Source organism: Peromyscus leucopus, chromosome 20 (assembly GCF_004664715.2).
Source record: "Peromyscus leucopus breed LL Stock chromosome 20, UCI_PerLeu_2.1, whole genome shotgun sequence".
In the NCBI taxonomy this organism is placed as follows: domain Eukaryota; kingdom Metazoa; phylum Chordata; class Mammalia; order Rodentia; family Cricetidae; genus Peromyscus; species Peromyscus leucopus.
Window position 1 is genome coordinate 34,224,322 of NC_051080.1, and position 11,603 is coordinate 34,235,924.

Below are 11,603 nucleotides of genomic sequence, written 5' to 3' on the forward strand. Positions count from 1 at the left end.
GATAGCTCTCCAGCGCTGCTGGCTTCTGTCCCTCTTTCATGTATAAGCCAGCACCCATTCCCTCACCTGGCTTCTTAGGGCACAGACCTTGACTCTAAGTACAGTAAGAAACGTGGATGGTGCAAACGAAAGTTTCCAGATGGAATCCTAATTAAGCCTTTAAAAAGCCTGATTAGCTAATGAGAACTTCAATAGCTTTGACTTTCTTGGATGTTGCAGATCAAGGGCCTAATGCCAGCTTGTCTCTGACTGTCTTTAGCCCCCTAAATATCTGTCCCTTGCCACTCCTGTGTTGGATTTAGCACCCCCTAAGAGATAAAAACCATTTGGGATTTATTAAATTAGCAGACCACTAGTATCCACCAATCCACAAGCTAAGAACATGGGTAGACAGCATCTGAAGCCTGTAACCATCTCTTCACAAATGTCTTGGAAATGTGTTCATTTATGGCTCTCGTTGTTCTGTTACTATAACAAGTTCCATGAAATGGTTACCATGTTGGAAGATGGACTTTGGTGTAACCTGACTCTGTGTTCCTGGGCCATGGTCCCTCCTATTAGGCTCCAGATCAACACTGTCTTAATCCCTTTGAGGTGAGAGTTAGATATTTGTGTTGACAATGGTAATGAGCAGCTGCCTCCCAACCCTAAGTCCAGGCTTTGGACTTTAAACCCATTCCTGTCCTTCTTTGTCCCAGCATCAGTTCAGCTCCTGCCCCAGTTGGAGGGGAGGGTGCAGTCACACTGTTCTTCCTGCTGCCAACATCTATGGGAAGAAAACACAGAAGGGAGAGGCAGGAGGAGAGGAGTGTACCCCCCAGCCTCCTGAGGGAGGTTCTCCCAGGAGGAGGGAACAGCACTGCACCTGGAGTCCTTGTTAATGCAGAGTTCAGGAGCATTTGTGCTTGGCTCCTGTCTGGCCGCACCAGCCCTTAGAGACAACACTGCGAGTCAGGATACCTGAGGAATCTTCCAGGTTCATAGGTCCCAGGACAAAGAACTGAAGCAAACACACAGTGAGGTAGTTACAGCAGAACAGTTTATTTAGGGGATGAAGACATGCCTGAGGATGGAGTGGACTGAGGATCCATGGGAAGGCATTGCTCTAAATCACAGGGCCGGGGGCTCAGGACTTATTTACACAGCACACATCTTCTCTTGGGCCTGTGTTTTGCGGGTTCTTCTCTCCCATGCTTTGTTCCGGTAGCTGAGGTGGGGAGGGCTTTCCAGTCTTTGTGACAAGTGGTTTCTTCCATGTTCAGTGCAGAGACCGCTCTCTCCAGTCCCCTCTTTGGCACATCCTCTGGTCCGGGTCTCAGGCATCAGTTGGACTCATTGACCCACTGCTGTGCACACTGACCTGCCATGATCAGGCAGAGGCTTGACTCTCTGTCCCATGGACTTGACTGGACCCATGTTCCCCTTCTAACAGTGTCTTGAATGTCCCCAGCTCCGTGCTGACCCCAGCTTGTCTTGGGGGACGGGGCCTGATCAGAGTGTCTTGTAGAATTTGTCGAGCTTCCCCAATTCCTCCTCCAGCTCCTCAGCCAGCTTCCTGAGAGCTTCAGCCGACTCTGACTGTGCCCCTTCCTGCAAATGCTTTGACTTTTTCACAAGACTGTCAACATCTTTCAGGAGAGACACACCTGCCTTGGTGGCACTCCTGATCCGGGCTTCATTGCTCATCGTCAGAGGGGTTCCTTTCAAGGTGGCCTGCACCCTTCTAGCACGTTGGGCAGGGATCCTTCCAGTGGTGGCAAGGATCCTGGCATCTTCTTCTAAGCCAGGGTTGGCTCTAACCAGCCTGAGGGCATCCATGTGCTGCTGAAGGGCGTCAAGGTCTCTGGTGATATCTCTGGTAGCCTGAGGGAACTTGCTGGCAATCCTCCCCACGGCTGTTCCAGCCTCCAACACATCCAGGCCAGGTGAGGCCTGGTGACTGGCTTCAACTTCATCCCCAAACCTGCCTGTTCCCTCCACGATGGCGGTGGCAGCATTAGTCACAGTAGCTGCCACTCCCAGCCCCAGGCCAAGAGAGGAGAGCATCAGACTACCCTCCGCTGTCACTGGAGCCAGAAACAGACCCAGGAGGCCCAGGATGTCAGAGGCAGTGCTGAAGGAGTCGGCCACGACATTGGAGATGGTGCAGCCCCTGTGCACCCCCTCAGTGTGCTCAGCCAGGGCGTGGAGGTGCCTGATGTGCTCTCCCACCTCTGCTCTCAAGGGAGGAAACGCGGTCAAGAACTTCCTCCTGCCCTGCAGGTCTCTCCGGAGTCTGTGTCTGTCTGCTAGTGCCGAGAGCGCTGTCAGGTCCCTCAGCACTCTGTGCAGTGCCAGTGCCTTAGCCCTGTAACCGCAGAGGTCAAGTGCGTGAGAATGTCGGCTCCTGTCTGGGTAAAATGGGCTGTGTCAGACCCACCCTACGGTTATGTATACTGTAACCATCCACCCCGAACTTTAAAGATGTGCAGAGTTCCCCTGGGGTGGGTGATGTTAGGGCTTTCCAAGGCAAACTTTGTGGTCCTAGTAGGAGGTGAGTTCTTGTAAGAGACTCTGTTGGGAAGGTGCTTGCCATGTAAGCATGCAAACCTGAGTCCCATCCCTCAGACCCAGGTAAGAAGAGCCAGGCCCAGGGGCATGATGTGTAATCTCAGAGCTGGGGAGGCAGAGACAGGAGGACCCTTGGGACTCTCTGACCAGCTATTCCAGTCTGCTTGGTAAATGTGAGTCCAGTGAGAGACCTTGTCTCAGAAACAAGGACAGTATCTAAGGTACAACTGAGGCTGTCCTTTCTCCCTTTGTACATATGTACACCTGCACATGTACATGAACACAGGCATGTAGGCACATGTGTTATAATAGTCATCCTAATTGGCATGCTATCGGTAGACATTGCAGTAAATTCCATCCCCTCCAGAGAGATATGCTGAGTGGTGGATCAACACTCCCACCACCAAGATGTGTGTGCTGAGGGGAGTCTGCAGATGGACACAGAGCCCCGAATGACCAAGAAGCCCCCTTCCCTCAGGGAGTGTTGGTACGCTGTGGAGAGTTGATTTTCCCCAAAGACAAGATTTCTCCTTGTCCTCAGCTGCTGGAATGTCCTCTACAGCCCTGGCCTGCCAGAAAGGTGTGTTCACCTGAGCACTTCAGCTGTGAGACCATGCAACTTGAGCATCTTGAATCTGAAAGAGTCTAAATATGGGACCAGTCTCTGACCATGACTGATTATGTGTGCACATCTCTGCATTCTATGCAAACTTCAATGTCACTCAGGACCCGAAAGATGGAACAGAGGAGACACTGGGTCTCAGTCTTTCCGTTTCCCCAGTGGCCTCTTCCTACTTTACCACTAATTGGTCTACTCTGGTTGTTTAATTTAGGATGGGTGGCTGAACCTGACTTCCCCAGATACAGACTGTGACCAGGAGTTTGGTAACCAGTGGGCAGTGATCAACAGCTGATTCCCACTCTCAAGTCTGTGCTCAGCAGCTGCTACCAAATCATGTGTTTCTTTGCCCCTGCACAAGTTTAGCCAAAGAAGTAGAATAAATAGTGTCCTTTGACCTTGACACACATGCCCACATACAAGTATCATACAGATCTCACATACTATAACCCACTAATTTCAAAATTGAAGTGACCTTTGTTCCTGTGGGCACCATGTCCCCTCAACCTGATGCAGCTGCTTCCCAGGGAGATCATGTTAGGACAGTTTCCAAGGATTGTTGGGGAGAGCCCTAAACCCCATCTCCTGGGACTGTCTGGAATGGATGTGCTTGCCCAGAGAGAACCAGTCATGCAGGGGTTTGGGGGCAGTGCCGGGGCATCCCATAGAGGTGACCTGGGCAACTTGGTCTTAGATACAAACGCCTCCCAGGCTCCATCTTCAGTCAGCAGGCGATGCAGGTCATCTCTGCTGGCCATGTCCTGGAGATGCCCAGGGTCTTCCGTGATGAAGTATCTGCTCTCTATGTGGAAATAAAGAATGAAGTCAGAGACAGGGCAGAGGGGCTGAAGTGGCATGGAGGACAAGGATCTTATGTCACGTCATGAGCTTTGGTTAATGACATTCTGCTGATGAATTGATTCGACAGCGTTGTGGACTGAAATGTGTCCTTCGGTTTCTATGTATAGTTGCAAAAGGCACTGGTGTGTAGGAGAGCGCATCCTTCCTGCTTCCTTCTTTCTTCACAGGTTAGTGCCTGAGAGAATGTTGGCTGAAGAGTTGGAAATTCGGGAGACAGTATGCATTGGTAAAGAATCTGCACTGTGGACCTTATAGTTCTGTGTGAGTCTGGGCTCACTCATCAGTCATTGGGTGAGTTCTTGCCAAGCATGCCCTATGCCCTGGGATTGATACCCAGTATCACAAAAACAAATGAATAGATACACATTTGTCTTGCTCCACATGTATTCTGCCCTCCTTCTGGCCAGCAGGACAGTGAGCCTTCTTAGAAAAGCGACTCCTTGGGTATGTCCCAGGAGGTGTGAGGATGATCCAGTCCTTTCCTGCTCCTGGCCAACTGAAGTCTCAGCTGAGAGCCTCTGTTCTCCACCAATGCACAAGCTCTCCAAAAATGGCCAAGCAGGGGCTCCCAGCCCAGCATCTCCCAGTGTCTGCCTGACTTCATCCCTTGGGCAGACAGGGCTGTGGGCAGCAATCTCCTACTGAGAATCTGTAATTCTCTCCATCTCTAGAATGAGGCAATTATTCCTTGACCCAAGGAAAATAATTGAAGACCTGGAACCTATCACAGAGGTCCCCCCACCCGCTCCACCTCAGTCAGCTGCAGTCCCTCCTGCTCATCTCCTCAAGTGACTTCCAGTTTTTGAGGCCTACTCTGGGCTCTTCCCTACCCATCAAATGCCTCCATGCTCCACCCCTTGAAATCTCACAGGCCACCTCTTTCTGGGTGGCTTCTGCATTCCCTCCCTGGACTGAATACCCGGTTTTCCTGGGGCCCCTCTGTATATTAGTGTTGTTCCAGCATCAGCATCAGCCATGATGCCAGTAGTTGCCCAGTGCTGGTGCCAGAAACATCTAAGTTGGTATTGTCCTCCTGGGCCCAGGGTTCCCATATCTATGCTCTAGGAGACATTTATTGGACATAGAGTCACCAATATCTGAGGATATAGCATCATTAAAGGAAAAAAGAATGACTGCTTTTCAACTTTCTTCTTCTTCCTCCCCTTCCCCTCTCCTTATTATCCCAAAGATTCTAGAAAGTTTCCTGCTTCTATATGCCCCGAGGAGCACACTCAGTCCCTCAACACACACACCTGAAGTCTGACTGTTGACCTTGTGATTAACAAAGAGCCCAGTGTGCTATTTATGGGATTGTTCCCATTTTCACTTCCTTCCCCACACTGACACCCGTCCCCACCTAATACACAGGAAACCATTTCTCTCTTCTCGATCCACTACAGATAGAGGCCAGGACAGGCTCAGATCCTGTGACCCACCTGCTCAGCCTCTTTCACAGACTCCTCAGGAATACACACACCCTGGGTCCTCAGTTTCTCCCAGGGCATGGCACAGATAAATGCACAGAACTGTTAATGCACAATCTCTCGGGTTCTTAGATCTCTAAGTCAACATTTGTCCTGGCTGGTCTAGGCAGCCACAGTTCTGGCCCAACTTCAGGATTCACCCAAGGACCAGTGAGTTCTGAGCCTCCTGCCCTCCTCCACATCCCTCAGTTTCCCCATTTTTCCAACTGCTGGACATCCATAACTCTGCTGTCTATCAGGAGTCTGCCTGCCGGATCCCAGGCATTCCAGCACCTGAGCTGAGCCCCAACCACATGGTGATCCCATCTGAGGGCTTGCCCATCCTTCTTGTGTTTAGTGCAGAGAGAAAGAGCCAGATGCCGACCTGGCTGCAAGTCCAGTTCTTCTGAACTCAGGGCTGGGGATGATGCCTAAGTTCACTGAGTCCATCCCTCCAATGAGGCAATTATCCCTTATCCCAAGGTAAAATCGTGAAGAGGAGGAGGTAGAGGAGCTGAAGAGGCTCAACTTACCAAGGAGTCTGGGTCTGGTGAGTTTGAATAGAACACAGATGTCCTTATCTGTGTAGATTCTGTCAACAGGTACACATCTGAGTCATAAGGAGAAACAGCCTCTACGCTGATAGACCTAGCTGGGAAATAGAAACTGAACGTCTCACCTGGGCAGACCTGGTCCAATCAGCATCCTGCAATGGACCTTTGGAGGGTACCACCCACTGCCCCACCCATCTTGCTGAGTCAAAGAATGACCTCAGCTCAATATTCCCAATTCTGCTCTGGGCAACCCATCTCTGGTGGGTTCTCCATGGTGGGAAGATCCACCACCACAAACTGTGGAGCCCTCCACAGATCACTGCCAGCCCCTTCCTGCTCTGGCAAGCCTCCCCAGTGCCCTAGCACACCCCACCCCATCCCTCCTGCACTTCAGCGGAGCATCCCAGTGCCATTGGTTGACGAGGACAGCGCTGCTGAGGGTGGCAGGCACAGTGCTCAGACAGCTGCCTATGTGGATTCTTCTGCCTCACGTTTCTGCTCCATTCTCAGACCATTGCAGAGGTTCCTCTGAGAAACCCCAGCATCTTACATGGCAGACTCCCTGGCTCCCTGATTGGCTCCCATAATCCCTAGACTAGAGGAGGCAAAGCCCATCTTGATAGATATTTTGTGTCTACAACCTCAGGTGGGATGGCTGTGGAATACCACAGCTTTCCTCCATGCAGCAGGGGATTTAAGCATGGCTGGACCTCAGTGGCCAATTGTGCCTTGTATGAGGAAAGGTTCCATTCCACACAAATGTCCTGCAGCTTAGCGGCCATCCCCACTCTTGAGAGAAGGACAGCAGGTGACATGAGATCCTCACCCTATCACTGTCAACACACTTATTTCAGTATTTACTGAGTTTTATTCCTTGTTATCCACCTCTTCTCCTAGTTTCCAAAATCACACGCAACTGTTGTGCTGTGACTTTCTTTTGAGGACAGTGAGGCTCTGGGAGAGGCTTACATCCCAGGGTTCAGGGACTTGTCAAACTCGAACCAAGATTCAGCATTAGACATTAGAGAACTGTGACCATACTTTCTTGCTTGAAGTCATCTGGGGGCTAGGTAGTTTGGTTCTCAGTTCATACATACATCATGTGGCCACAACCTCCTGTAATTCCAGCTTCAGGGGAGCCTACACACCATTATGATCACTGTAGGCACTGTATGTACACAGTGGAGCACACACAGACAAGCAGACACACACACACACTCACACACACACACACAGACACATGCACACACGCACTCACTCACTCACTTACATTTAAAGAATCAATAGAATTTAAAAATTTAAAGCTATTTTTGTTATTCTCTTCCTCTAAAATCTCTTGCTTTGCCTCTTCCTTCTTCATCACCAAGGGTTTAGCTAGACAGTGAGAGAAATCCACAGCCAGATGCACATCATGAAAATGTCCACAAAAGTTTCGAGGCAGCCTCTCAGAACAGAGCATAGAATGAACCAGAACATTAACACACTCCTGAATAGAACCCACACGGGACAGTGTGACCCGGCTGAAGATTCACCTGAAAGACAGAAATCAGGATCTCACCCTCCAGGTACACAAGAAGAGACCATCCCACCTGGACATCTTGAAGGTATGCTAAGGAAAGGCTCAGTAGATCAGTGACATGACAAGAAATGTCACCCTGCGTGGCTGCCACTTCAGAGGTGAGGATGCTGATAAGACCTTTGTTCCAGAGGCAATTGTAGCCAATGGGAGTGTGACCTTAATGCAATGGGAAGCCACCCTGCAGTGACTTTGGAAAGCAGAGGGTGAACACCAGCACCACCTAGTGGAGCTCCTCAGTAAGGCATCTGGCTACCCTGGTTATTGCTTCCATCCAGTCCACACCATGAAGAATACACTCAACTCAAACACGCTGGACACTGTACTCGGTGCCCTGAAGCATGGGTCCATCTCTCTACTGGTTGCTCTTTCTCTAGGGACATCATGTAATAGGGACAGGAGATCTTCCAATTAACCATGTGAAAGGAGGCTTCTGAAGTCATTCAAAGACAAACATCCCAGGACTACATACATAGGGAAGAGAAGTACATCCTATGCTCACATCTCTGTGACCACCTGGAAGTAGAAGAGGCAGACATTGTCCCCAAACACTGAGTCTAGCCGACAGCCTGAATCCAAGAAGAAACCTATGTGCTTTGGCTCAGATGAGACACCAGATCCCAAATAAGAAGTGCCAACTTCAAGGAGATCACAGAGGAATAGTGTGTAGAGATGGAGTATAACTCACAATTACTATATTTTTATGACAAAGTGCAGATAACTCACCTCCAGTATTAAACACATATACAGGTCAGGAATGTCATGTGTATCTGCAGAGGGAACATAGTCCTGTGATTCCAGTTCAGAAAGGATCTAGTGATTGACACAGTCCCTGAGGTTCACCTTGAAGACTCGCTGCTGAGTCCTGAGGATGGTGCCAGTGAGCTTTAGATAGAGAGAGGACCCATCTTCAAGTTGAAAGGCTCCCAAATATGAGTGGGGAGGAGAGAAAGGAGGGTCCATGAGAGTCACCCCACCAGGCTTTTGTGGAGAATGGGCAAAGTGCCCCACACTCCTTATTCACCAGAGAGAAGGTTGGCTGGTGTCACTCTCATGCCATTACGCCTCAAATATCTCAAGATTTTAGCCTAGATTCCACCTCCTCGGTTGTAGTAGATACAGGGAGATGGGTCTGGAGAGGTCAGGTCCCCAATGACCACTTCTATTCCAAAGTCATTCTGACGGCCAGATAGAAACACCAGCTGCAATGTTGACATTTCAGTCTCCCAGGCAGCAATTTCAGGCTGTAGGGTCTACTGTATGATTCTCTTCCTACACACACACACACACACACACACACACACACACACACACACACAAACACACACACACACAAATGCACAAGCACACGCACACATGAACAGGGAAATGGACACAGTAGTAAGTAGGAAGCCCTGCACTTGGACCTGATCTTGAGATGCAGGCAGATTATCTGTTGTTCCATCATCTTGGGAAATGGTCATGCAGTTGTTTGTCACATTAAGGAGGAGGACATCAAGGCCACAGCTAAGGCTGTGAGTGCAGAGTAATTGACCTGAGACCCCTTCAGGGTGAACTGCTATCATCCACTTCTCTCCTCATCCTCTGGATGGATGGTCCAATAGTCCACCACCTCAGCCAACCCTTGGTGTCTCCTGAGTATTTGCAATTGTAAAGGTGGGCCCTAGAGGTCAAGATGTTTGGACCTAAGCCATCTGAGGGCAGAGCACTGGGAGGGTGTTCAGAAGCTCCTGGTTTGGGATCTGGGTCCTCATGCCTGGGACTTGAGTGGATTTTTGTTCTTTGCCATCCTCTGTGTGTATCATTCCCTCTAATGGATGCTCTTTCTGTTCCAATCAGCCAACTCCACTTCCACTGCTTCCCATCCAAAGCCCCTGACTGCACAGTTACCATGAATGGAGTCAGTGATCCAGGCCCAAGGGAAACATCAGCACTGGAGCCTGAGGCACTCGGTGCCCAGGGACCATCTAGGGAAGAATGTGAAGTGGGAAACAGATGACAACTGACTAAGAAGTGAAATGTGTCTTTCAGATGAGAGTCTGAAAGGGGACCACGGCTCTGTGGACTGCTTCAGAGAAAGTGAAGACTATTGCAGGCCACAGGGGAAGCCGGGACAATGGACAACTAGAGGGACAGTGAGAAGTCTTCAGCAGGGTTGTGGGCACTAAGGGACTCACTGAGCACTGTGGCCTCCTCAGGAGTGACAGGTGGTGTGGGGAGGTCTGCACACCCCATGCTCCTGCTCCTGTACAGGGAGAGCTTCCACTCAGACGCCTGCGTGGATAAACGGAGAATGGATGCCCCTAGTGTGGACTCACACGGAGCCTTGTCACTTCTCCATGACAGAAGATCTGTGGATGGTCCCTTAAAGTCTCCTCAGAACGTTCTGTCAGGTTTAGTAGTCCACATGAACAGAGGAAGAAGATGTCATTTTATCCACTGTTGCTCTTCCCTCCATCATTGCTCACAGTCACTCCACATGCCCCAGAACCAGTCCTTACTCAGCCACTGTGTGTGACCCTGACCCCTGGAGGTGTCCGTGGACCCCCCTGGGTACAGCACTCATCGTATGTGTCATGGAATTGTAGGGGTTTGTCTGGATGGTAGTGGAAGGCACCAGGGAGGTGAAGCAGGTATTTCCCCAAATCTGTATTCTCAAGGACAAGAGGCCCCCTTGGAAAGTATTCAGGGGCAGTGCCACAGAAGAGATTTATGGAAGCTCTTGTGGGTCAAGGAGGGACCCAGAAGCAGATTGGGGGAGTTTTGCTGTCCAGCTGTCTCTCTGTAGCCGGTCCTCACACCCTCCTTTATACAGATCCCTGAGCCTAGGCAATCTTGTTCTCCCATGATGGCTGAGGAATGCACCTGTGCCCAGCCAAGCAGACAGCTGTGGTTTTCGACCATTGTTCTGGAGGGGCCTGCAGATGGCAGAGACCAAAGGAAGTGCCCGAGTGAGAGAGAGTGAGGGCACAGGGAGACTGTGGAGTATTTAGTTCCTCGCCACACAGATGGTTCACAATGAAGAGAAGCCAGGCATGGGGTCCCAGGCATCAGTCAGCCAACACTACACAGGTTGAGTGTGTTATTGAAGGGATCCACCTTGGCTTGATGCAGCCATCTTGGGATGTTACCATCAAGAGTGGCCATGAGAAAACCCACCCTGCTTTCCCTCCATGGTCCCCCTGCCATGACAGCAGCACATGGGACTTTACCACAGGATCCCTGTGCTGCCAGCGTTAGAAATCGGCCTCACAGCCTAGGTGTCAGTGAGATAAGAACAGCTACTACCTGGCTCTGGCGAATGTCACCATTAGCCTACTCACCCCACACACCCTCCCCTAAGTCCAGGCTGGCCCCCAGACTTCCTGATTCCCTTGACCTTACATCAGCCATAGCTCCCCAATAAAGACTACAGTAGGTGGCACCCCAACACTTTCTATCCATTTCTTCTGTCCCATGCCATCTTCTCTTGTATGGTTGACTGTTTCATCCATTTTTCCTGAGCAGTGAGTGGTTTTATTCAACCCAAGTCTACAGAGCATAGGACAGTCAGAGCCAGGTGACCTGAGACATCGTGTTGACCAGCACCCCATTCCCAGCTCTGGAAGAAGCTGAGGCTCAGGGGCTGCATCTTTTTTTTTAAATGAAATAACTTCAGTGTCTTTTACTAAAGGTACTTAATGACATTTATTAACTTACTGTGTGCATGTGTTTTGTAGGGGGTGGATTGGGGTCCATAGCCAGTTTAGGGGAGTCAGAGAACAGCTTGAGGAAGTCAGTGCTCCTCTTGCACAACGGGGTCCCGCAGCATCAAGTTCACATCACCATGTATAGAGGAAAGTGCCTTCATCCTTTGAGCCACCCTGCCAGGCCAAAAACATGTCTTGTGACCTCCCATTGTTTGACACTACACACCACTAATTGTTAGGTTTCTGATAAAATCTGTCTGCACTCACCAGGCCCCCAAAAGTGCTGTGGTG

At 50.2% G+C, this 11,603-nt stretch overlaps 1 protein-coding gene across 1 annotated transcript; it reads right to left on the reverse strand.

The window, feature by feature from the left end:
- Positions 1 to 1,017: 1,017 nt before the first annotated feature.
- Positions 1,018 to 3,963, reverse strand: LOC114694347 (apolipoprotein L3-like). The gene is made up of 2 exons (XM_028871268.2): positions 3,845 to 3,963; positions 1,018 to 2,347 (listed from the first exon to the last, which is right to left on the reverse strand). The coding sequence occupies exons 1-2, from the start codon at positions 3,925 to 3,927 to the stop codon at positions 1,492 to 1,494; spliced, it is 939 nt and encodes a 312-aa protein (XP_028727101.1). The 5' UTR covers positions 3,928 to 3,963; the 3' UTR covers positions 1,018 to 1,491.
- Between the last annotated feature and the right edge of the window lie 7,640 nt (positions 3,964 to 11,603).